The following is a 27,569-nucleotide window of genomic DNA, read 5'->3' as shown; positions in this document are numbered from 1 at the left end:
TTGCGGGAGTCTACAACCTCCTGAACCTCAAATTCTTGACGCCCATCAACCAAAACCGGAGTAGGGGAAGGAGAAGCAGAAGAAAAGGCATTACACACCACAGGCTTGAGGAGGGAGACATGGAAGGAGTTCGAAATATTCATACTGGGAGGAAGTTCGAGCTTAACACAAACAGGATTGATGACCTCCTTGACCTTGAAAGGACCAATGTAACGAGGACCTAACTTAGGACAAGGAACACGAAGCTTGATATTCTTAGAAGACAGCCAGACGGAATCTCCAACTGAGAAACAGGGGCCCGGTCTGCGGCGTTTATCTGCTGCCTTCTTTTGACGGAGAGCTGCTTTTACCAGAGCTTGATGAGCAGATGACCAAACGGACTTGAAGTCATGAACGGCAGCCTCAGCAGCGGGCACATCCACCTTGAGTACAGAGGGAGGTAGGGACAGAGGATTCTGTCCATAAACACAAGCAAACGGAGAGGAACCTAAGGCTTCATGCTGGAGATTATTATGAGCGAATTCAGCCCAAGGGAGAAGTTCGGCCCAGTTGTCATGGTTTTGTGAAATAAAACAGCGAAGAAACTGCTCGAGGACTTGGTTGGTTCTCTCAGTTTGACCATTACTCTGGGGATGGTATGCAGAAGAAAAATTTAGCCCAATTCCTAACAATTTGCAAAAGGCTCGCCAAAAGCGGGAGACAAATTGAACCCCACGATCAGAAACAATAGATGACGGGAAACCATGGAGTCGGAAAATCTCCTTTATAAAGATACTTGCCAGGAGAACTGCAGACGGGAGCTTTCTTAGAGGAATGAAGTGGGCCATTTTGGAAAATCGGTCTACAACTACCAGGATGGTAGTAAACTCTGCCGATCTAGGTAGATCTACGATGAAGTCCATTGATATATCTGTCCAGGGTTGGCTTGGAACAGGCAGTGGATGAAGAAGGCCACAGGGGAGACACCGAGGAATCTTCTGCTGGGCACAGACAGAACATGCGGAAACAAACTGGTAAACATCCTTAACAAGGGAAGGCCACCAGAAGTATCTGGAAATTAGATCAAGTGTCTTTTTAACCCCTGGGTGGCCTGCAATCTTAGAGGAATGACCCCACCAGAGAATTTGAGAAATTTTAGCCTGAGGGACGAAAGTCTTACCAGGTGGGCACACAGGTGTAGCTTCAGTAGCCGGCAGAGCTAAGGATATCGGAGCCAACACTCGGTCAGGGGAAATAATAGAACAAGGGGGAACTGAAGGAGACTCTTCTGGAGACAAGGATCTGGATAGGGCGTCAGCTTTGACATTCTTGGAGCCAGGTCTGTAAGAAATAAAGAAGTTGAACCTCGAAAAAAATAACGCCCATCTGGCTTGTCGTGGATTCAGTCTCTTAGCGGAGGAAATATATTCTAGATTCTTATGGTCAGTAAGAATTGTGACTGGCTGGGAAGCACCTTCTAGGAGATGACGCCATTCCTCCAAAGCTAGCTTAATGGCCAATAGTTCACGGTTGCCAATATCGTAATTTCTCTCGGCGGATGATAACTTCCGGGAGAAAAAGGCACAGGGGTGAAGAGGGCCTTGGAAACCCACCCGCTGGGATAAAATAGCACCTACCCCAGTATCAGAGGCGTCAACCTCCAAGGTGAACGGCCGCGAAGTATCTGGATGGATCAGAACCGGAGCAGCGACAAAGGCCGACTTTAGAGATGCAAAGGCCTTCTGGGCCACAGGAGACCAAAGTGACTTGGAGTCCTTACGAGTGAGGGCAGTGATGGGAGCAACGACCTGGGAAAAATTTCTTATAAACCTTCTGTAGAAGTTGGCAAAGCCTAAAAAACGTTGAATGGCTTTTAGGCCTACAGGGGTAGGCCACTCAGTCACTGCAGAGACCTTGGCAGGATCCATCTCAAAACCGGAGGAAGAGACAATATACCCAAGGAAGGAAATTTTAGATTTATGGAACTCGCACTTTTCCAGCTTAGCGTAGAGATTATTTTCTCTGAGACGTTGAAGCACAGATTTGACTTGAGGAATGTGTTCCGACCATGAAGAAGAGAACACCAGGATGTCATCGAGGTAAACCACGACACAGGATTGCAGCATATCACGAAAGATGTCATTGATGAAGTCTTGGAAGACAGCAGGAGCATTGCATAGGCCGAAGGGCATGACAAGATACTCATAGTGGCCATCACGGGTATTAAATGCAGTTTTCCACTCATCCCCCTGACGGATGCGGATCAGATTGTAGGCACCTCGCAGATCAAGTTTGGAGAAAACCTTTGCGTCTTTTAATCTGTCAAAGAGCTCAGGAATTAAAGGGAGTGGATAACGGTTTTTAACAGTGATCTTGTTAAGACCCCAGTAGTCGATGCATGGTCTGAGACTCCCATCCTTCTTCTGGACGAAGAAAAAGCCAGCGCCCGCAGGAGAACTGGATTTCCTGATGAAGCCCCTGGAGAGATTCTCCTGGATATATTCCTTCATGGCCTGCGTTTCCGGGACAGATAATGGATACGTTCTGCCCCTCGGAGGCATGGTGCCAGGAATCAGTTCAACAGGGCAATCATAAGGCCTATGTGGAGGGAGAGTCTCAGCATTCTTCTTCTCGAAGACATCACGGAAGCTATCATAGCATTTAGGCAAAGGAGAAGGGTCTGGCATGACGGATGAGACATGGAGTGGCACGACAGGAGCTGGCAAACACTTAGAACGGCAGGAGGAACCCCAAGCAGTAAGATCACCGGTGGCCCAATTGATAGTAGGATTGTGTAGTCTGAGCCACGGAAGACCAAGGATAAGTGGGGTATTGGGACACTCAATAATTAGGAAGGAGATTTCTTCAGAGTGTAACCAACCCACACGAAGTTGCAACAGTTCAGTGGAGGAAGTTAATAACCCAGGAGACACTGGGCGACCGTCAACCGCTTGAGCAGAGAGTGGCACCTGGAGAGACACAACAGGAAAGCGAGACTTCTTGACGAAGGAGGAATCAATGAAGTTTCCTGCTGCCCCGGAGTCCAGGAATGCTTGACACAGGAAAGACTCAGTGCCATAAGACAGAGTAGCAGGGACGAAAATTCTAGCAGCTTGAGCATCTGGGAGTGAAACGATTCTGCCTAGGGGAGACTCCCCACTCGAACCTAGGCGGGTGCGTTTCCCTGACGTTGTGGCTTCACGGGACAGGCTTTGAGCAAATGACCACTTTGACCGCAATAGAAGCAGAGTCCGGCAGATCGTCTTCGGGTTCTCTCCTCTGGAGACAAACGAGTGGCCCCTAGTTGCATGGGCTCCTCAGCCAGAAGACTTGGGGTAGATGAAGATTCTGGAAGCAGCACGGAGGAAACTGGTGATCTGCGGACCCGTGACTTCTGGGACTGCCTCTCCTTGATCCTGGAGTCAATGCGAATGACGAGAGACACCAACTGCTCAAACTGTGTGGGCAAATCTCTGGCGGCCAATTCATCCTTGATGCCTTCATTAAGACCTTGCCAGAAGGCTGCGACTAGGGCATCATTGTTCCAAGCAACCTCGGCCGCCAAGGTACGGAAGTCAATGGCGTATTCAGCAGCAGACAAGGTGCCCTGAGTTATCTTTAGAAGGCGGGTAGAGGCGTTGATCTTTCGGCCAGGGGCATCGAAGATCTTGCGAAACGTAGCAATAAAAGCCGAGGAGTTGTGGACTAAAGGGTCGTCTCGTTCCCACAGAGGTGATGCCCAGGCCAGTGCTTTACCCTGGAGCAATGCAATGATGTATGCCACCTTGGATTTCTCAGAGGGGAATCTGAGGGGAGACAGTTCAAACTGAATGAGACACTGGTTCAAGAAACCACGGCAAACCTCAGGATCCCCTGCGTAGCGCATAGGAGCAGGAATCTTAGGTTCGGAGTGCGGTACCACAGCCGAGGGTGCAACAGAGACAGGAACCTGTGGAGGCGAAGCAGAACCACCTTGCGCTCCTTGGAGGGAATCCAGACGGGCGGCGAAGTGCTGGAGAGACTGGGAGAGATGAGCCTGTTGAGCCTCTTGAAATTCCAAGCGCTTGAGGAGTGCTTCCAGGACGTTCTCCAGGGAACCAGTAGGGGCAGCGTGAGAGGGCTCCATCTTGGCCCAAGCTAACTGTTACAGTCTGTATGCTTAGGAGCCTGGTAACTGCCCGGAATAACCCCTTAGATAAGCAGGAGAGCCCGGCCGACCCCGGTGTTCACCGACGCCCTTTTGGGGCCCCGGACTTTCTGCGGCGGGAGAGGCAGGGATCCTACTTACGGCCAAGGTTATTCAACGCGGTACCAAGGGTAAAGCTGTAATCGGAGTCGTGGTCAGGCAAGGGTCAGTGGCAGGCAGCAAGGATCGTAGTAGAGAGTCAGGCAAGGTCAGTGGCAGGCGGCAAGGATCGTAGTCAAAAGTCAGGCAGGGAGTCAAAAACCAGAGAATCAGATATATTATAGCTTAGCAAGGCACCAGGAAATCAGGACCAGCTTGGGCAAGGAAAACAAGCAAGGAACCGCTTTTTAAGTTTGAATTTGGCGCCAAGGTGACGTCAGCGCGTCCACTGACGTCATCGCGCAGCGCCGGGAGGACCTAAAGCTACTGCGCATGCGCGCGCGCGCCCTTTGCCATTGCGCGTCGGGACGCGCCGCAGAGAGGTGCGCGCAGGAGCGCGCTGTACCAGAGGAGCCCGGGGACCGGCGCGCTTGAAGGTAGGAATGCGCGCCGGCCTCCCGGTGCTCCTTACAGTAGGTCTGTTGGGGATGCCCATACATGGGCAGATAACATGCCGAATGTATGGCCACCTTAACTGTAGATACCCTTTGGCAGTTCTTTTTAATGATCTGCCAAATATACTCAACATTAGAGTGATGAACTGAACAAATACTGTATATAAAGAACAGCACACTCTTGAAGTAAAATGCCCGCAAAAAACCTTATTTTCAGTTGATAATCTCAACATGTTCAAGGTATATCTCCTTTTCATAGCACACATGCTTAAGTACCCATTGTGCCGGCCAAAAAGATTATGCACTTTAGTTCCCTGAACTTTTTCTAATGCATAACAAAGAACAATGCAAGTAGGCCAAGATTGTTTTTCTTGGTGTTGGGTTTCAAGACACACACACAAAAAAATCTAAGCTAAAGTCTATCCTATAATTATCCCTATGGGCTTCCACGGCCATTTATATGCATAGCGTGCAGATGTATATTGCTGACTTTATAGAGCTCAGTAGTAGCTGGAGGGCAAATATGTGTAACATTGAATTCCATTCATGTTGCTGCCACACCAAGGTAAGATAAAACAATGGAAGGCAGAGAACATAACGCATACAGTACATGGCAGTGATCTAAATACACATCCCAGACCAAATGACTTTTTTTTCCAAAGGCGCAACCATTCAATAATCAGAGCAATAAACTAATTTTATTGCAGACTCTTTCCAAAAATTGTCCAAAATAGGCCACTAACACCAAATACTAATAATATATACTTTCATAGACTATTTTTTGATGTTAAACTTTGCAACTAAAATGCATCTTAGCACAAAGAATCCTGTTTTTTGTAAGAGAGGCTTTCCTCATGTTGGTGTATAAAGCAGTCATGTGTGGCTAGAAGGGGTTTAAACAGTGAGCTCTGGTTTGCCAGATGATATTTGTCTTTGCATTGTTTCCATAATGTTACAGTAAAAAGCACTTAAAGCAGGATATCTGAGGTAACCTTTTTTCTGTCGCCCCATAGTGATTCAATATATGGCCATTTGCTAGAGGGTGTGAACGTAGTCCAGCCTAATACCTGATGTAGGTGGGCAGCTTCATAACATGCTCACAGATGAGGGACTGCACCTTGAGATTTAATAGCTGTGATTCCAGTTCTTGCTATTCTGTGTCTATGTTTCCCCCATATGAATTTCAAAATGGCTGTTTGTAGATCCCTAAGGGATTCTGGGAACTACTACTGGAAGGATTTCAAACAAATATAAAAATAGAGGGAGGATTGCCATTTTAATCATCGTGATGTGGCCCAACCTGGAGTTTGTATGTGCTCCATTTGTGCAAAAGTGATTTCATTTACTGTATGACTAGGGGAAAGTTAGATACAATGGATTGTATGTAGTTGGATGCTGAGATATTTAAAATAGTGGGTTTTCCATTTATAATGAAGCAAGAGCTTCCCTAACTTGAGAAGGGAGGTTGAGTTGTAAGGCTTCTGTCTTATCAACATGTAAGTTGTACCCTCAGTATTTACTGTATTGTGTTAGTAGGGCATGCAAATTGGTAGGGAAATTGTGGGGTTTGCCATCAAATGTCTTTTTAGCATCTAAGCTAGGTAATAGGGCCGGTGTCTGGGTTTTATTTATGGCATCGATAAGAACTGTAGTTCTGCATGTATTAGTTCCAGCTTGTCTGTCATAAATTAAACCCACCTGATCAAGCCGGGGTATGAGTGGTCCTAATCTGTTGGCCAAAAGTTTGGTGACTATTTTAAGATCTGAGTTTAAGAGGGCAATCCGCCTTTGGCTACCACAGAGGTTTAGGGCTTTGCCTTCTTTATGTAGTAGAGTAATATAGAATGTGGAGTGAAGAGTGAGGAGAATTTTTTTATAGTATGTGTATGTATCCATCTGGGCTGGGGGCTTTCAAGGCATGGATAGACTTGAATACTTCTTTGACTTCCTCCTCAGTTATTGGCATATTTAGCATATCTACTGTAGATCAGGTTGTGTGAGCGTTGTGTGAATATTTTCTGCAAGAAAGGCTTGTCTGAGAGAGGTCTTAGATTGCTGTAAGGAAGCTATGGGAGCTGGCACATTATAAAAATTAGTGTAGTAATCCTAAAGGCACCTGCAATCTCCTTAGGGGAGAATGATTTATTGCCATTGGCTTTATCTAAAGAAACTATAGTTGTATGAGCTATTTGTTCTCTCAGTTTCCTAGCAGATAAAGAGTGTGGTTTATCTTTCATAGAATTTCTGTCTTTTTGTAACCTAGCAGTAGGGTCAATATGGGCTTTGTGTTCTGAGTGGGTAAGCTTCTGTTTCAAAGTAGTTTTAGCATGCATCTTCTCTTTTTTTCTACAGAAGTTATAGATATGAGTTGCCCCTTAATACAGCCTTTGTGGGCTTCCGATAGGAGTCATTCTCTACTGAGTGAGCATTATCGGCAAAATAATTTTTTAATGGTCTGGATTAGTATAGTACAGATTTGGAAGTCATTCAGAAGGGTCTTGTTTAAGTGCCAGTGGGTGGGTGTTATAACCATAGTGGACAAGTGTATATCTAGGGTAATTTCATGGTAAACTAACCATGGGATGAGAAAGTGGTGGGGTAAGTAAGTAGATCTCAAGAAGCCAGAAAAAAGTCCAGTCTAGAGTACAGTTGATAACAGCTAGAATACAAAGTAAATGCACTTTCATTGGGACGATGAATCCACAAGAGGAAGCTGGGGCGGGTATGAGCCATCTGCAGTCTTTGAGAGGACTAAGATATAAACTCCACCTATGGTGGCCTGTAACCACTAGTTGAGCTAACCTGTATGATTTGAAGAAACATTTAATATGTTAAAAATATGCATGGACTTTAAAACTTTCCACGTGAAGGTAGTCGTAGATCCCCCCAAGGGTAAATCGTTTGTAGGGTGAGAAAAAATGTAAAACTGCGAAAAACAAACAAATTGGTATATAACATTGCAGTGGGTAGAGTAGGTTTGGTAGATAAACAGTATAATGAACATATAATGGCTGTTCCTCAGCCAAGGACTAGTAGTGGTGAGGATTCTGAAGGCGTTCCATGTCTGCATAGGGGTGTCCAATTTAGAGGTGCCCAGCTTTGCCTTTTTCCAGATTAGGACAGTCAACCTGTTGTCTGTTTTAGGACTTCATTTTCAACCTCATATATAAACTTCAAAAATGTTGCAAATACTTATTTATTGAGTCTTAAATGAAACCAATGGTTTGGCTTCATTTATGATAAATTGACTTTACGCAATAAATATTTGCACTTTTTTTAAGACCTGTGTTGTGCGAAATTTTCTGCAGTAATTATACTTTTTGGGCACTTGTGCCACATGGACTATATATCTATTTAATCAAGCATTTTTATATTGACATTCTCATTAAAAGCACACTTTTATTTATATATTGGATTTCCTCCCCCTCAGTCCCAGGCATCCTCAACCTAGTAGTTGCTGCTGAGTATCTCAACCTCTTTGGAAATCTATTAGGTCTTGGTAAGTTCTGAGAATTTTAGTTCAGCATAATCTGGGAAGATACAGGTTAAAGTCCCCCGACGTTTGCAAAACTTTTCTGAAAAAAAGAATTAACATTGCTATCCTTTTGTCCTAAACAGTGATACTTATGCTAGAGATACATTTGCTTTAAATCTGATATCTGGCCTTTATGCAAGAAGCTTTGCTCAACAACAGTCTGGAAACTGAGACTGAAATATAAACTTCTTTGCAGATGAGACGGCATGCACTGTCCTCTCTATATAAATAGAGTCTCACTGCATTTGCCAGGAATCTCACATCTCCTCCCCAAAAGAGATCTCTTCACGGTAAGTGCTAGGAACAGAATTAGGACTTTTACTGTACAGCATGCACGACAATGCACTAATCGGGCACCATTTTGATTTTAATTGTATATGTCTTTCATATTATATTTAAATTCATGCATTATTTCATCTTTGTTCTGCCCATAAAATATACTGTAATTGTTTAATATATATAGAAGCAACTTTAATCTTTTCATTAGTTTTTTAAATTAATCTGAAAAACTCTCGATATTTTTTTTCTGATAAAGTTGACATTTATTATGCATTAAAAGCAACCTAAGACTTTATTTGGCCTGTTTATACTTCATGCTATAAGCCTCTGTTTATTTTGCAGTGTTTTACTGGAATGACTGTAGACCTTTTTCTTTTATTTTAGGTCTCCACTCTGTATGATCTTTCTGACGACCTTCAAAACATAGGTACATTAATTTAGTATCATTTGGTATTACATATACAGGTATGGGATCCTTTACCTGGAAAGAATTAATGGAAGGCCATCTCCCATAGACTCCATTTTAATAAAATATTTCAGATTTTTAAATATGATTTCTGTTTCTCTGTAATAAAACAGAACCATGTAATTGATCCCAACTATGAAATAATTAATCCTTATGGGAGGGAAAACAATCCTACTGTGTTCAATTCATGTTTAAATGATTTTTTTTTAGAAGATTTAAGGTATGGAGATCCAAATTATAGAAAAAAAACCCAAAAAACAAAATCCAAAAAACCCCAGGTCCTGAACATTTGGATAACAGGTCCTGTATCTGTATTACTTATCTGTCCAAGAATAGAGAAATATTAGATGATTTTCTCACATATTTTTCATACACGGTGAAACAACTTTTCTTCAGTATGAAAGGGATGAATGGGATCAGCTATTAGACTGATTTCATAGGAACAGTTAGAATGAAATGAAAGCTACAGCCCTGAGTAAGGATTTGTTTTAGCTATTATCAGTGTGTACTAGCATTCTGAAAGGTACTTAGAAAGAGGAGAGGAAGACATATGCCACCTAGACAGTAAAAATGATGATTGGTAGCAGTTATTAATGAAGACAAAAGCTAAAACAAGGAATGCAGGGATTTTCTTTTTAAGAAAGGGTGTCAGCTCTACTGTTGGCATTACAACAAACAGCAGTGTTATGATTCATTTATTAAACCTTTCTCTTTTAGGTACAATGATAACTGTTGCCATTGTATTGCTCACTATAGCTGCAAAACAGTGTTTTGGACAAGGCTTCAATTGCTCATCTGCCTACAACAGATACCCAGGTTTGTGTTATAGCACCATAATATCTATCAATTCTAAGTGATTTTTTAAAAATTATAAAATAAATGTTTCTGTATGTTATTAACTGAAATCAAACGGCTTGTTGTAAGTGCCAGAGCTACTGGGTACAGTCCAGGTAATGCTATTTAGTAAATTTAGCAAAGAAGCAGGCAGCACAACAATTCTACATACCCCCCTCAACCCCTTTACAAATACGCCTTGTCATATTGCCAAACAGAGATGTACTTTTGAATATGTGTGCATTAAGTACATTCAATTTAGCCTCCTGTTACATTGCACTAATGAAAAAATCTGTGGTTGCTTTAGAAGTTCTAATTCCATTTCTAGCAGCAGATAGTGCTATGCAATATCCTGTAGGGCCAACTTTGGCCAGCAGTTAATGGGAAAGCTATTTAGAATAAATTATAAGTTACACATTGCCTTCTATCAGAGTGATTTTTTTTGTTCTTTCTTGCTGGAGGACATAAGCTGACATTCAGGACATTTTCAGGACGTAGCTGTAAGACATCCCCCTTCCCCAGCCACCCTCTTACCAACCTGACACAAGTGACCAAGGATTGTGGGGACACAAGTGGATGGTGGGTGGAGTGAGGGCCAGGGAGGTCTGTGCCGGCCCCCCTGCAAAAAAATCTGCAGAGGCACCCAGTGCACACCTACCAAGCCCTCCTGCCAACCGCCCACACGCTTGTGTACCCACGCTCCTTGGCCATTTGCGCCACATCATGTGGCTGTGTTTGTAAATGACCCCTACTATCTGAATTATTCATCTTATGTAAAACTACTTATAATGTGCAGAATATATTGCTACTTGTAGCATTGCCATTTAATCTATGGGCATCTTATCCCATTCTAGGTATCTATAAGACAGTCTCTAGTAAATATGTCTGTCACTGAAGGTAAAAAAAATTCAATGTAATTTGACCTTGTGTTCTGCAGAAATAGGCAGTAGCAAGGAAAAGCAGCACTGGATTAAACTTGGTTTCATAGAAGTTGCCTTCTTACATTTTTTTAATCAGAGCCAAGAAACTAAAGACCTTGTTATCAAACTTGAAAAAATCTGTTTATCACTTATGTTATAAGACAAATATATAAATTTAAATGTATATACTTGTCTTAAATGTATCAACCACATCTATCTCATTCTCCAGAAAACAATGATATTAATGTTAACTGTGGCCCTACGATGATCACTTTAACCATCAATGCTTGTCCAGTGCAATATGCTGTGTTTGACCCTGCAACACTGGCCCTTAATAGCCAGCACAATTTGACTCAGTGCAATGGAACACTGGATACATCTGTAGTTCCTCCGGTCATGAGATTTGTCTTCCCGATAAATGATACATCCGAAAACACATGTGGAAACAATATATGGGTAAGTGTTTCCTTGTATGTTCATGAACTGTGTAATTAGTATAAATAATAAAACATTCACAGTAGGAAATGCTTTAGTAATGCCCTGTTTGGGCTTTTCATGTTGGCTGAACAGCAAACCCTAACATTTTCTAGAATACATAGGACAAATATTAACAATGCATATTGCCTGATTTCACTATTTTTCTATTTTAGCAGTTCTAGTGATGCAATTTGTATTTAAAAGAGATTCATTAAATATATTGTGCTGATACCTTGGCCATCTTTCCCTTTGTCTTTGAACATTTGCAGATTTTTTTTGTAATTTAGTTATAACAATAACTTCTCAAGTAATTCAAGCCCTCATCTACCTCTACAAGTTCTTGGCAACAACTAAGCAGCCTATTGGGAACCCATTGGTTCCCTCTCTGTTCACTATCTGACTGGAGCTCGGATATCAATCAGACTGGCTGATAAATCCCATCAGTCTTTGGACAATGAGTTTGCACGGGTCTCCTGCATGTTCCAGTATTTGCTTTGATGGGTTGAATTACTAGATCAGCTGAATGTGGCTCATAACTTGGGTGAACAAAACTTTATTTGGAGAAACATGCGGATCTTGCCATATTTATGACATTGTTAATCTGATTACATTTTTTTTTCAATGGCCAATTTTTTGCACCCATTTCGCAAAACAATCCGCCAATGGCAAAACACAGAATTTGGCCGTGAATCCATGCCTAGTGAAAATTTTCGCTCATCACTAACGATTAACATTTATATTCGTGATGACAGATTCCACTTTCTATGCATATACATAGACAATGTGATTGTCTGTTTAAATTTTCTACTTGGCTCCAAGTTTTAATATGTAGCATCTCCTTTGAGACATACATATGCATCAAGTGTGGTCATATAGGACAATGGAAAGCTGATCCATGCTATTGTCCTAGAGATGATGGGAATCAATATGCTTTTGCTTCATATATAAAAAATAACTTTATCACAATGAGAATCACTCATTTAAGTAGACATCATCATGTTATTGGTCTGCAATGATACTGAAGTAACTTCAGTATAAACATGTTTTACTTTAATGGAAAATATTGAATGACATCTAAACTATCCATACCTCAATATTACACATTCTGGTTTTCTACAGTAGGTAGCCTAACCTTCCAGATGCAAGAGTATTCACAGATGAGTTTCCCTGCTAATGTTGCATCAGTCACCTTGCTGTTATCTAATATAGGGAGAATACTGTACAATTTGGGTTTAGTAATATTATGTTGTAATCAACCATCACAATTTTTAACACAATTTGGGAGTTTGGTACATTTTAATGTAGCATGACTGGTTCTCATTGGGAATTCTCTTCCACATTTTGTTCTGCTGGCATTGGAGAGCTGAAAAAATGATTTATTAAGCAATATTATGTTAAGTACTCATCCATAATATTGCTGGAATAAGCATGCTTTAATCCTTGCTAATATCTTTGAATATGCTTGAATTTATAGTACAGAGTACAGCCATGGTTGATGTGTATGTGTTTACCTTCCTTTTAATCCTTTATTTACAAATGCTTGTAAATACTCTCTCAGATAGAGCAGAATGCAGGAAGTGGAATATTTTCTCAGTACTCAGTAGTAGAAACGGTTGTCATCGCTGGATATATAGACACTCCTGTCATATCAAATACCGGTCTCATAAGCTACAGTACAAACCTAAATTACAACTTCTCTTGCCGATACCCTCTGCAGTACCTTCTAAACAATACCCAGCTACTCACGTAAGTATGATGTAGTAAAGCCATTATTAATGTGTTTTTATGAATTGAGGAGTGATTTAACCTTACTAACAATAATGTGGGTGAAAATGGTTGTCAGAACCTGTGAGGGCATCTGGCTGTTGATATTATTGATATTATTATAAAGCTGGCATACTTGGAGATACTTGGAGATAATATAACAACCTTGTACATTTAGGGCAATGATATACCGGAAACCGCTGCTGAGGAAACGTACAAAACATCTTGTGGCTGAGGTTAATCGTGGGGGAAAAACATCTCATCTGTCATTGCCCTCAAAGACTACTCTATGATGAACTCTATGAAGAGTACATTACAGTGCATACAGTATTACTGTACCCCCAGCTATGCTATGTGGTCCAAAAGTAATTACAGGTCATTAGAGATTAACCAAGGAGAATAATCTATACCAACTCTATGTCATTTTACTGTTGTTTAACATAGGGAATGTATTATCCAAGTTTGACAAAAGGGTTGACAGGAAGACATCTGTACATACACTCTTGCGTTCATCTTGTTTCTGACTCTTATTGCAACTGTACCTTGTATTTATTTGTATTTATTGTTGTACTTAATGTATTCTACTGTACAGCGCTGCGTACATAAGTAGCGCTTTATAAATAAAGATATACATACATACATACATACATACATACATATACATACATACATTGTGTCTAAGGCCCTGGCACCTGTGGAAAAGTTTCATAGATCAATGGTGTTTTAAGGATTCAGCCATGAGGTTATTGCCCTGCAGTTTCCAGCAGGCTTTAATCCATGATAATATGTTAGAGTAAACTAGAAATACATTTTCCTGACAGTAAGAAAATGTAATAAAATTTGATACTTGTGGGATCCATTAAGGATATCTGCTCCATATGAATATCAGCCGCTATGCCCAGGTTTGAAGATAACCATTCTATACCTTTGATCCAGGGAATATCTTAGTTTTAGTAGATTTACAGCTAGGCCTGAAAGCTTCATATTCTTATTCACTCTGTAGGGGGTTCTAATTTTAATGCTTATTCTTTCTAAACATAAAACAGATGTGTTATGGAATGTATTTAAAGAATTTTTCAGAATTATGATGTTAATTCTCTGTTTCTTAGATCATCAGCAATGGTGGCCGTAAATACAAATAATGGAAGCTTCATTAGCACTCTGAGTATGCAGTTGTCCTTGGTAAGTGCCTGCTTTTTTGCATGTTATGGTGACTAAAGAACACTTTCTGCTGAAGGGTGATGGCTATTTAATCACCCAGTCACATTGTAACTTGGCAAGCGACTGAAAAAATGCTTGCAGTCAGACCCTATTCGTTCTTATAAGAACTGTTGAGACATTTTTCCTAACAGAAAGGGAAGTTTTTATCAAATTGACTCATTTATCAAAACCCATACCTGTGTCAGTTGGAATGTTTCTTATAATTCCATTTGCTTTTATAGTGCAAAATTTGGGTTTATTATGGCAAATGCAGACTTAATAAATTGTTACCCAAAATGTCAATGATTTGCTGGATTCATTTCTGGTATGTTTCTAGGATTCAAACTTCTCATCTACATGGCAATTTAATGGAACTGCCCTTCCACTGAAGACAAATATGTATGTTAAAGTTACCGCCACAAACCTAACTGCTAAGTACGTATATTTTTTGTTGTAATTTACTAATTGTGCTGTAGTGCTGCTTATTACACTCCTACCTTCAAGATCAGTGTTTGTTTATCTTTTTTTTACTACATTATGTTCCTTGTCGCATGTTTATTGTAGTTTATAGTAGTTTTAGTAGTATTAAAGGACATGTAAAGCCTACATTTGCCTACAATGTATATCAATTGGGCATGTCTCCCCCACCCAAGTGGCATTATATGTACTGCTTATATCCCCTCCACTTGCCAGCACCATCACAGTTTCCTAAAGCAAATAGCAGCTTTCACCCTGTGGCCATTTTTCCTCTTATACATAATCAGTTACATTTAAATCTGCAAACAGCATACACACACACAGACCCTTATTCACCATACATTTCATCAAGAATACAGGCTCACACAGGCACAACTGTCTCTGATAAAAGTTCTGCTTTGTTTGAGCACTGTAATGGTAAAGCTGAGCTGAGCAATGTCAACTCTTTACTGGCTGCTAGACTGGGGGGCGTGTTTAGTAATCTGAGTTTAGAACAACTGAGCATGTCTGGCAAGCCAGGAATCAAAGCTAATTCCCAAGGGGGGGCAGAGTGGGTTACAGGAGGAGAAGGAAATCTAAGTGATTAAGGAGATGTTGCAGCCTTTTTGTGTGTGGGGTTTACATGTCCTAATGGAACCAAAGCTTCAGAACACACTTAATTAGGTCTTTTTGAATACCTTCTTCATCAAATTATCATTAACTTTTATTTTCATTTGTTCAGCATGTTACACAGCTATATAAGCTTTCTTCATCGTTCTTCAGTCCAAAGAAGCCACTGAGAGTTTCATATCTACATTATTATCCTAACCACTTTCTTTTCTTTGTTTCTTAGTTTCTTTGTGCTGCTGGATGAATGCTTTGCTACACCAAATGTGCTGATAACAACTATACCTTCCGACCGATACAGCCTCTTTACAGGGTAGGCTTCTTTAATCATATTTTATGTGTGCTAGTAGTTGCTACTGAACTAAATGTTACAATAATAATGTTACATACAAAAAATTGCAAACAATATCCTTAAATCTAATTATATGCAGTAGGCCTTCTAGTGGGAATAACAATTACATTATTTAGCACATATTTGCTTCATCATTCATATATCTAGGGGAGGAAAAAAGAGTTTTGTTAAGAAATTGTTTTATCTAATCTGATATATTATTATTAACATTTATTTATAAAGTGCCAACATATTCCGCAGCGCTGTACAATAAGGGGCATATTTATTATGCTGTGTAAAACTAATTCGCCGAAAAAACGGAGTAAAAAGCTGTGTAAAATAAATGGAAAAGATCGCCGTCTGAACCCCGGATATTACGCCGTTATTTTCCATAAGTTCCGGTGGAAGAAAAAACGCATAAAAAATTACGCCACTTTTACACAACGAAGCCTGGCGATGTGTGGCGAATTTTCTCGCCGTTTTTTACACAGCATAATAAATATGCCCCTAAGTGTCTATGAAGATTTTCATTCATCCAGGTCATGGATGTATATAGTATAAATAAATCTAAAGCAACTGGACTTGGTGAGTAATCATTGAAGACATTCAGACAGATGGTGTCGAAGTCCCCCGTCTCTGTTTAGGGATGGTTTCCCCACTTTAACATGAATGGCCTCTTTTAAGCCAAAAGTCTTCTTTGTCCAAAATTTGGACGTTGCTATTTTCAAAGGAGTGTCCCTTGTCTTTTAGGTGTAGAAATACAGCAGAGTCCTGGCCTGTGGACTTCGACACCATCTGTCTGCTACATACAATGCTGTTCTAACATCTGTACCCCGGCAGTTTCAGAACTCTTCACATCCATTCATGCAACTCTAACAAGTAACACCTGTTTTGAAGAGTTGTATGATACTTTGGTAATCCTTTCAAAGTAACTCCACAGCATTCACACCTCTGTGAGTTTCAGATGTCACCTTTCTGAAGAGTTACAAAGTGCCATTGTGATTGGATTAGTGGAAGAGTATACATGCTGAGGACTTCCCATACCAGTCAGTTGAACTGAAGAAGCTGCTCGGATGAGTAGTGAAATGGCTTCAATGATTACCTAACAAGCCCAGTTGCTTTAGATTTATTTATACTAGATGTACAATAAGTGGGTTTCATACATTGGACATATAGAGTAACATATAAAGCAATCAATAACCAATACAAGAGGTGAAGAGAGCCCTGCCCAAAAGAGCTTCCAATCTACAAATTGTAATATAGTTATAAAAAGAAAATATTGTGTTTTTTCCTAAACAGCAAATTTCTAACATTTGTCTCTACTCAGGTGCAATGTTAAGAATCAGACAACCATCCTATCCAATGGGGCTGGAAAATCTGCTCAATTCTCATTTCAGACCTTTCGGTTTGTTGTGCACAGTGGTCTGCCAACTTCCACGATTTTCCTACACTGCGTCACACGCTTGTGCCAGCCGGACAAGTGTGCCCAGTATTTGCAAGTAAGTTCATGGAATCTAGCATCATGAAACAAATACACACTCCAGCCATGAGGCAATGCCGCTTCAACCATTTTTAAACTGGAAATGTGTATCTTCTAGAGCAAAGAGCAGTGCCAGGCCAAGCTGTCGAGGCACCCTAGGAAACCCATGTGGCCACCTTGCCCCCCTCTGTGCACAAATGAACAAGTGCACACATGTAAGGGCCTGAACTAGGGGCAGGTGACAGAAGAGGTACTTGCCTAGCTGCCCCCCCCCCAACTACAATCACACCCTCTTTTGCCTACCCCTAGTTCCGGCCCTGGCAGAGACCAATTGCATTCTCTGAATGCTCAATGTGCCCCTTGCATCTGTCTTACATGTACAGATCACACAACTTCATCCAACTTTTAGGATGAGATCTGTCTGTCCGACAAAAACAGCTCTAGTTTAGTTCTGCCCTAAGATTTGCAGTGTCTATATAATGATACATTTAATAGTATAGTAAATTTCCCATTTAAATGGATCATCCACCTGCTCGGGTGTTTCCTAATTTGTGTGTTGTATATTTGTACACTTCATTTGCTCCCCATTTACATATCTCTTTTGTAGAATAGTGTTGAAATTTACTTGAGATTAACACTTTAGTGTGGAAGGTACAGCTATTCTTTCTTTCTCTTTATACAATTTATGAATAGCTTTAAAATTACTGAAAATGTTTAAATTGGAAAGTTTAGAATTATATTTTCCTTTATTATGCAAAAACATTTTTGTGTGGAGTACCCCTTTAATAGACTCTAAAGTCTTTTGCTAAGCATGTTGTGGTGGTTTAAGTACATTTCTCTGTCAAATGTCTTTAATAATCATGATTTTTCCTCAATACTAGGGTTGTAATAGCAATAATTCATCTTCATTTTCAAGTGGAAGGAGAAAGAGAGCAGCAGATACCTCTACTGGAACATCAGATCCAGTCACTGTTACTTCTGGACCTATATATACCCTGGATTCTGGTAATTTTAGCTTATTATCACACCAACCCAAAGTACATGAACTTTAGTATTTACTGGTACAAATGTACTAAAAATCATAAATTCTTCAACTTTTTCACTTTTGCTCACCAGAAAAAAAAACCGTTCACTTTCCCACTTTTTACTGTTACTGGTGCAAATGTTTTTTTCTCCTGAAATTAAAAAAAATATCAAGAATTTCCTATAGAAAGCCAATATAATAATCTTGAGTCAATATTATGATTGAAATTTGGCAAACTTTTTGCCACAGAATTTTTACAGAACTGTTAAAAAAAATGTACATTAGCAGGTGCTGATGTGTCTACCAATGGAAAGTGGGTGAAGTCATTGTGTCTGTGCTGGGACCAGAGCACCATTGTAGCTGTGTACTGGGGATGTCAGTGCCAATAGTAAAAATGTCAGTGCTATGACTGAGCCAAAAATCAAATGATTAATAAGAGATTTCCACTACCATTCCCTGTGTGCAGACATACACATGGTCTTACAAACATGTTCTCCATCCCTCCTTCTCTCTCGAGCCCAACTGCACTCTTTGAACTAGAAGAGCTGTATTTCTGGCTTAATAACCAGAAAATCAGCTCTTAAAGTTATCAGAAGAGGCTTTTTGCCGCACCTGGTAACTTAGGGTTGCTGCTGTTTGAGGCAAGGTACTCTTATTCTTACCCTTATCTACATTCACTGTAGAGAGCAGGACATTCTATTGCTATCTGAACATTAGAGTAACTCTATAGATTCACATTTGAAATAGATTTTTGTTTCCAAAGATACTATGTCATTTTTCTAAGCTGTTTATTTTGTTTTCTTGTAGATGCTACTCCCCAGTCTTCCATTCAGAGTAAGTACTTGTGTCTTATTGAAATCTGTCTTTTCATGTATACTGATATCTGTATGTTTTGACTTTACTAGGCCTAAAGTGTAGGCTTTTGTAAGTAAGGTCTTCTTGATTACATAATCAAGAGCCTCTCTCAAATAGAATGTAATAGTTTAGTAAACATTGCAATGCTTTTCAATAAACTGCAACCAGCAAGGCAACAGTTTTGCAGCATTAGACATAGCTACATTGGATATGCATTTAAATGTCTAAATATAAGTAAATAAAAATATTTGATTTCTTTCTTCCCAAGCTTTGACTGAAGTAAAAGAAATACAGGGCACTTTGACTGGACTCATTGTTGGACTTATAATTGCTGCCATCCTGGGAGCTGCTTTGGTAATTGGAAGTGTGCTTCTATATAAAATGCACCTCCTCAAGGCACAACAGGCACAGAAGAAAGGAGCAGACAACTTTGCCTTCAGTGGGAAATAAGCATTTTTTTATAACCAATATAAATTTTTATAACCATAATATATTTCCAAAATATTCTACTTTCAATGTGATTTTGTTTTATTTTGTAGAAAATATAATTTTAATCTTCCTTCAGATGTAAATGTTGGGAAAAAAAAATCAAGTACATATGAACTGATAGAGATTTATATTAAACTGCATTGTTTAATAAAAAGACATGGTGCCAAATATGTTCAGTTTCCAGTATATTCTTTGTATTTAGCTTGTCCTTAAAATGCTCTTATTCAGTGTTCTACTAATACACATCAATATTAGTACAGTATTTCCAAATCCTTATTCCCTGTATGCACAAAGGCCCTCTACTCAGCATCCTTTAAACATCCATTCTAACAGCAGGAATCCAGCTCCCTCTATGTTTATTTCATGCTCAGTTCTGCAACTATACTATTATATAGTATATACTACTATACTATACTATACATTACTATACTTTCCAAAAACAATTGTGACTACAGATTGGAAGTTGTCACATGTCACAGATTTTGGCACCGGAATGTGTGAGTATACATTTCGGCGCAAAAATCCACCCCTTGTGCCAGCCCGATGTAGTGGCTTTGGGGCTGTCACAGGATTAGGCTGATTCAGCCTTAGGGCTGATAAAAGAATTCTACACACCCATTGTTCCTATGGACTGTACCAGCACAATCCATTTTATCTGTACTTTAAAGGAGAAGGAAAGGCTAATAAAGAGTTAATCTCAAGCTGCAGGCAGATCTTCAGTTCTATTAATAGTGCCCTTAAATATCTCCATATTTTACCCATTCAAATGATCAGAAGCCTCATAGGAAAAAAAAAATGCTGAGCTCTGTAAAGAGAGTTCCCATAATGCCTCACTCCTGCACCAAGGCCAAGACCTGTGAACATGCTCAATTAGTAAGACTATGAGGAAGCTTCCTGCTGATTGGCTCAGATCACACATTCCTGAGGAGGGAGGGAGTACTTAGCATTCTTGAGGGGGGGAAAGCAGGACAGGGGAGAGAGGAGAGAGCTGCGTGTCTCTGGCACAGGAAAACAAGCAGACAAGAAATCCTGTTTCTTTTGAAAGAAAACTCAGTGCAGTGTTTCTGTGAGTGCTTATGGTTGTATTTACATAGACCTTTCTGATAAAGCTTATTTAATTTTTACCTTTCCTTCTCCTTTAAAGAATACTTGTCTCATTGTATAATCATTCTGTGCATGTTTAAGAAATCTACAGTTTAAGGCCAACAAACCTCTCTAAAAAATCACCTGATATGGCTGCTTTTTATCGACTGAATTCACGGGATCTTTAACATGACCAAAACTGGAATCAGGCTAAGAAATTTCCCATGGTATAAGGAGATGGGAGCTGTACTGAGCTATGAAGTGCTGAAAACAGCTTTGTCTAGGTGTCTTTGTCTGGACGTATCTGCAGATGGTTGGTAGAAAGAAAGTTGGCAACACAGAGTATCAAAGAATTTACTTGCAGTTAGCATTAGAACTGGAAGTATTTATTTACTCATATAAGATGAGGATATGATTGTGGCTCATGGGTTAAGTGCACATTAAAGTTTCCATACATTTAAACACCACACACTTAGCATTTGTGTCCAAATGACCTTGATCCTAGTGCCAATGTATCAGTTGCGTCTATGTAAATGAGACACAAGGCACAGTATGCAAAAAACACAAGACTTCTGCACTTTACATCTGCCATACATAATGCAACATCTGCCACAAAATCAGGTTCAGTTGAGCAGATTGAAAACATATGCACACGCCCTACCCCTAAAATACTTATTTTGATATGAGCAAAAAAGCACAAAAACAGGTGTAATACTGTGTGACTGAATTACAGTATGAAAATGTTGCACATGTTGTTTCTTCTTCCTCATTTAGTATAGGAGATGCAGCTGGATATTGATAAATGGTGCTAATATAAAGTGCAAATCAGCACAAGTTTATTATGTATGTTAGTCTGATTAAGGTTGTGGATAATGTTCCTTGTACTTTATATAAAGGGAAGTAACAAAAATGCAGAAACATTGGTTTCATTAAGGGCTGAAACCTTGTTGCTCAGATCCACCCAAACAAGTTTCCATTTGTGGCAGAAAAAATAAGTGCAAATGATACTAGACCACTCAATCTTGCGCTTAGTAATATCAGTTTTAGTACGATCTTTAGGAGGAGAGGGTCTAACAGTATATGTTTTAATTATGGGCACTGGGCCCCATCTACTTTTTTCACCTTTTCTGCCTTCCTGCTGTCTATAGCTCTCTGTGTATGATGGATTCTGAATACTATCCCTATGCTGCACCCCAGTCTCCCACTCAGACTCTACTCTAAATGGTGTTCAGTCTCCTCTGATGCAATTGCAACTGTTTCATTATTGACTAAAACACTTCATTGATTGATTTAATGTGGATAATAACCTATATGGCATAAGTATATCAACATTAAATAGTCACAAAGTGAGTGTGAAATCTCAATTGTCTCCATAGTAAATAGAATAGGTGATAAAATATGTATTAGAAGAGGAGCAGTTATCACTAACAAGACCTCTTTTTATTGGAAGGGGAATGTCAGTGTGGGAAGAAATACACACAAAGGGTTAGAGAGAGTATTAAGCTCAGCTCTGCATAATGAAATGGAGAAATGGAAGTATCTGCTGTATGCAAAATGAGTGATCTCAAATGTGTAATTAGCGTGCAATGGAAAAACAATTCAGGTGACATTTATATTTATTATGATTACTATCAGCAATAAGCCAAGCTCAAAATAGCTTGTTTTTAAAGCTTTGAGACAAAGACCACATTAAGGCAATACAGTACTAAAATAAATTTTTGGAAGAATTCATAAAACTGGAGTCATTTTACAGAAAAGTAACCCATGGCAATACATAAGTAATTAGCTCTGATTGATTAACTGTGTTAAGACTAATCAAAGCAAAATTTTAATTGTTTATTACGGGTTACTGTTTCAGAGCAACATTTGCTTCACTTTTGGGAATTTATTCCTTAGAGCCTTGTTTCCTAAACTAGGCTCCTAAAATTTTGATGCTCAGCAACACCTGCCATTCTTCAACCTATAATCAAATGTTTAAGCATGGTGAGAGTTGTAGTCAAACAACTTCAGGGACCCTGAGGGGGGCCAAGAAATGGAAAATGGTGATTTGTGAATGGTAAAAGGACAGTAACAGGTCTTGTGGGGGTTGGCAGAGTTAGTATGGATCATGGGTGGAGTTTTGGCTTAACTAAGGAGTGGCTTAGGAGGATCATGGGTGTGGCCCTGTGTGTGTATGAGCCCAGGTGAAAAGCCTCTCTGCTTTTCCTTGGATTGGCTGCTAGAGCCTCACCTCTAACTAATCTTGTCCTGTTAGGAGATAGGAGGTATAAAATTCCATAGACATTGCCTCCACCCTCCCCCTTGTGTTTCCCCCCTCCTAGAGTTTCCCCCCTCCTAGAAACAAAGCCCAAGTGTCTAATGTCCCCAAAATGGGAATGTGTGTGCGGGGACGTGATGTAGGGGTGGGGACATGATATCACACGAGTGGACTGGTGACGTCACAGAGACAGGTCTATGACATTGTGATTGACGATTGGCCAATCACCCCGTCAATTTTTGAGAGTCCTGCCCGGTTTTCCAAATTGGAAAAACTGGACAGTCAGTTTTGGACAGCCCTTCTGAAAACCAAACAGGTGGCAACCCTATATATACTGTAACTATCCATAAAGTCACCTATGTTCTTGGTCAGGCGCTCCATTGATCGGTAGCACTGTCCCTGTTTGCCAGTTCAGCTTCTGCATTTTACCAATAACTTAAATCTAAATTACCTCATATAATGCATATAGTGGACAGGCTTGGAGAGTCACTTGACTCTCTGCTTTTGTTTAAATTTAAAAAAAAAATAGATTCATATAAGGTGCCGACATTTTAAAAATTGGAATTTGTAAAGGGCCTATTTATTACGCTGTGTAAAGCGAAATTTGCCCAGAAAACGGTGTAAAAAGCTGTGTAAAATAAATAGAGAATTTTGCAGTCCGAACACCAGATTTTACATAAGTTTGGGCAGAAAAAAAAATGCGTAAAAAAATGATTCAGTTTTTCTATGTGGTAACACCTGGCTATCTGTACCGAATTATGTCCCGATTTTTACACAACAAAATAAGTAGGCCTCATGGTATCAGAAGTGATCTTGTGAACTAGTTACAGCTTCAGTCACCACAGTGGCAGCATGGATCTCCTGAGGCAGCCTTCTGAACTGAGCAAGCAAGGTAACTTAGAGCAGAACTGGGATGAAATAGCTCCATTTCTTACACTAGCTTAGCAGGAAGCCATTGCCTGGTACCTTCGGGTAGGGAGGAGGGGCATGATATCATGGGGGCAGGGTATGGGGGGAGCATGGCTATGATTTAAGAACTACTGTTTTCTAAGAAAAAACATCACATATGAGAGATACATGTTGAGTTCTAGATTGCAGAAAGAACACAATTTAAACAGTCAGTTTAAAGATTAATTAGTTATGGGTATACATAACATGAAAGTTTAAGAGAAATTGCACTCAGAGACAGATCTCAGTTTAGACTGTGCTATACAAATCTGTGGACACACAAATACATGCGACACAAACTGGCACACACAGTGATGAAGAAGACTATTACATAGGCAACATACATACAACTAATTCATGCAAAATAGAATGGTACATTACATTATCCACTAATGGGACAGATATGCCTTACAAAGTAGATACAGGTGCTAAAGTGGACATTTTGTCCAATACTGCATATAATATGCTGCCCCCTAAACCATCTCTGCAGGAAACCAAACTGTTTTTAAGAGCTTTTAGTGGTAAACTCATGCCAAATCTGGGGCAGTGCAATGTTTAAAGGCCACATGTATTCCCTAAACATGGTGGTTGTTCCAGATCCCCACCATTCTTTAATAGGCTTAATAACATGTGAAAAATTACATTTAATTAAATGAGTTGATGAAAAAAATGTGGTTATAAGGTCTGGGGTTGAGAATATTTACTTAAAAAAAGGAGGATGCTTAAAAAATATAAAAATGTTTTGAAAGACTTCCCACACTATAGAACTAGTACAGAAGGCACAGCCTGTAGTGTATGCAAGGTGCAAAGTGTCAGTGGTTTTAACACAAAAACTTAAAAAAGAGCTGCAAAGCATGGAGACAAACGGTATTACAAGGGGAATAGAAGAAACTACAGAATGGGTCAATGCTATGGTAATAGATAGAGCATTTTCCTCTGCCCACTAGAACAAAAATGCTGGAGCTAAAATGTTCTCTACATTGGGAAGCTGTGTACATTCTATACACCTGGACACTACTGTTTTCAGTGGCTACCTTTTGGATGTAGTTCAGCAATAGAAGTGTTACATTGTGCTATTCGCCAAATGATGGAAGGTACACCTGGAACTGCACTGTATATGGATGATATCCTTGTGTGGGGTAAACCATGCAGGAGCATGATGCTAGACTAGAGCAAGTACTTGAAAGAACTAGTCAAAACAACCAGGGCCGGTCTTATCAACTGCGGGCCTAATTGAGGCAACTTTGGTGGGCACCCAGGTTTAAAGAGCCAGTAACTTAACAGTGATTTTTTACATTTTAAGTTTGCATCTGTTAAATAAGCACGTGCAAAATAAACCGTTAAGTCCTTCTACTTTATATGAGAAAGGTTCTAATTCTTTAGTTCTGTAGAAATCCAGAAATGGGCATTTGGCGTGTGTTTATCCTCCTGTAAGAACTAAACCCATTGTATTTTACAAAGATCATCATAAAATGTACAAGTGCAAAATGTTACTCACTTTTTCTTTCGTTTTTCTTTTCACTGCCCTTTGTTTGTCCCCCAGTACTTTCACTGTACCATGTCTACTGAACTTTAAATAAACTTTTAGTATGATGTAGAGCGTGTTATTATGAGACAATTTGCAATTTGTCATTATTTTTTTTATAATTTTTTGGTTTTTTAATTATTTAGGTTTTTGTTCAGTTTGGAATTTCAGCAGCTATCTGGTTGCTAGGGTCCAGTTTAACCTAGCAACAAGGCAGTGGTTTGAATGAGAGACTGGGATATGAAGAGGAGAGAGCCTAAATAAAAAGATAATAAAAAGTAACAATAACAATAAAATTGTAGCCTCACAGAGCAATCATATATGGGCTGTCGGGGTCAGTGTCCTCCATTTAAAAGCTGGAAAGAGGCAGATGAAAAAGCCAATAATTAAAAAACTATAAAAATAAAAAACAATGAAGACCAATTGAAAAGTTGCTAGGAAAAGGACATTCTATAACATATTAAAAGTTAACTTGAATGTGACCCACTCCTTTAACCCCCAGACTTGCCAGTAAAATCACTGCAGAAATGGCCAGTGAACACTTCATTAACCCCAAACTTGCCAGTAAAATCCCTGCTGAAATAACCAATAAACACTCAATTAACCCCAGTAAGAATACCGCATAATGGATTTATGAAAACTAAAAAAAGACACTAGAAAAAAAAGGATAGTTATATTGGATTTGGACCCAATTCCCAATCACCATGCTCACCCAAGATTCCAAGAAAGAACAATATAAGGCAAGCCAAGGCCGAAAATAAAAGCATAAGGCATAAAACAATTTAATAATACAATTTAATAAAATAAAAAGTGTGACTAATTTATTTAGTTAACAGGTGGATGTGGGAGGGAAGTACTAACCAGACAAGAAATCATGGTTCTCAATTATGATGATATCATCATCATTAAATAATAATAATAAAAAAAAAATATTATATATATACATATATATACACTAATGGCTGAATTAATACTCAATCATGGCTCTGTCTGAGCCATTATTGAGTAGTAATTCAGTTATCAGTGTATGCCTATGAATGATTCATTTATGTATAATACAGCAGAGGTTAGGAGTGTGACAGGGCAGGGGGTGAGGAGGAGTGAGGAGTCACAGTCACTGACTGCGACCCTCTCTGACTTACTACTTAAGGAATGTGGCACTGGTATATGGAGGCCTGGAGCTGGAGAGAGGTGCAGCATGTGGTGACGACTGCTAGAGATGTAGCGAACTGTTCGCCGGCGAACTAATTCGCGCGAACATCGGGTGTTCGCGAATGCAGAAATTCGCGAACTTTTGGCGATGTTCGCCATTTTGGGTTCGCCTCGTTTTTTTTTGCGCCGCGTTTTTTCCGCCGCGTTTTTTGCCTTTGCGTATACATAGGAATAGCTTGCGGTTTTTTTTTTGGTGTTATTTTTTGGCGGGTTTTTTTGGCGTTATTTTTTTGCGGTTTTTTTTTTTTTTTGCGGTTTTTTTTGCGGTTTTTTTACAAAGTATTTTTCAGAGAAATTTTTGCTTGATCCCCCTCCTGCATGCCACTGTCCAGGTCGTGGCACCCTTTAAAGAACTTTAAAATCAGTTTTCTGGCCAGAAATGGCTTTTCTAGGTTTTAAAGTTCGCCTTCCCATTGAAGTCTATGGGGTTCACAAAGTTCGCGAATATTCGCGAGTTTTGCCGAAAGTCCGCAAACGGGTCCGCGAACATTTTTGGCAATGTTCCCTACATCCCTAGCGACTGCCAACTGGACAGAGGAGCCAACAGGTAAGCGCCGAATTTCCAAATGTGCTGGGCGTGTGCCAGGGTAGTAGTGTGTGAGGCAGGCAGGCAGCAGGTACACAGTTTGACCGCAGCTGGTGCGGTGATGACTGGTCCGCATGCTTACTGAGCCTGTCGGGGCAGCCTGCCTGTACTCATAACACGTCCCACGTTGTCTCATCCTCCATCCTGTTGCTCAAAAGCATGTGTGTGCAACGGCAGCACAGGCACGTCCTTTAAGTGTTTGGACCAGTCCATGTGCAAAATTTAATGGGGTGGCACTGTTTCAAGCATGGAAGGTTCCAGGGTGTGGGCCCCCCATTGGCGCGGGGCCCAATTGCGCCCAATAGGTCCAATCAGTACAATCGGCCTAAGGTGGGCAACTGAAAACAATCTTAAGCTTAACAGACAGAAGTGCAATTTTTGCCAGTCTTCTATTGAATGACTAGGGGAGTATTTTACTGACAAAGTTCTTCGTCCAGATAAAGATAAAATAGCCGCAATAAAAGATATGCCTGCTCCGCAATGAAAAAAAAGGCCTACAGAG

At 39.9% G+C, this 27,569-nt stretch overlaps 1 protein-coding gene across 1 annotated transcript; it reads left to right on the top strand.

Annotated features, from left to right (window-relative positions):
* Nucleotides 1–8,456: 8,456 nt before the first annotated feature.
* LOC116412418 (zona pellucida-like domain-containing protein 1) lies at nt 8,457–19,626 on the top strand. The gene is made up of 12 exons (XM_031906621.1): nt 8,457–8,544; nt 8,918–8,960; nt 9,717–9,815; nt 10,983–11,209; nt 12,789–12,976; nt 14,104–14,176; nt 14,532–14,629; nt 15,504–15,590; nt 16,936–17,107; nt 17,970–18,093; nt 18,920–18,946; nt 19,236–19,626. The coding sequence occupies exons 1-12, from the start codon at nt 8,461–8,463 to the stop codon at nt 19,415–19,417; spliced, it is 1,404 nt and encodes a 467-aa protein (XP_031762481.1). The 5' UTR covers nt 8,457–8,460; the 3' UTR covers nt 19,418–19,626.
* Nucleotides 19,627–27,569: the final 7,943 nt, after the last annotated feature.

The sequence above is a fragment of the Xenopus tropicalis genome, chromosome 7 (assembly GCF_000004195.4).
Source record: "Xenopus tropicalis strain Nigerian chromosome 7, UCB_Xtro_10.0, whole genome shotgun sequence".
NCBI classification, from domain to species: Eukaryota; Metazoa; Chordata; class Amphibia; order Anura; family Pipidae; genus Xenopus; species Xenopus tropicalis.
The sequence above is the reverse complement of the archived record's forward strand: the minus strand, read 5'-3'. Positions and strand labels throughout refer to the sequence as shown.

What these genes read in the sequence shown, in the direction of transcription:
- LOC116412418 (XM_031906621.1), top strand. Translation starts at nt 8,461, where the DNA reads ATGCACTGTCCTCTCTATATAAATAGAGTCTCACTGCATTTGCCAGGA. An exon ending in CCAAAAGAGATCTCTTCACG is followed by an intron (nt 8,545 to 8,917) that starts GTAAGTGCTAGG and finishes CTTTTATTTTAG; the next exon opens with GTCTCCACTCTGTATGATCT. An exon ending in CGATACAGCCTCTTTACAGG is followed by an intron (nt 15,591 to 16,935) that starts GTAGGCTTCTTT and finishes GTCTCTACTCAG; the next exon opens with GTGCAATGTTAAGAATCAGA.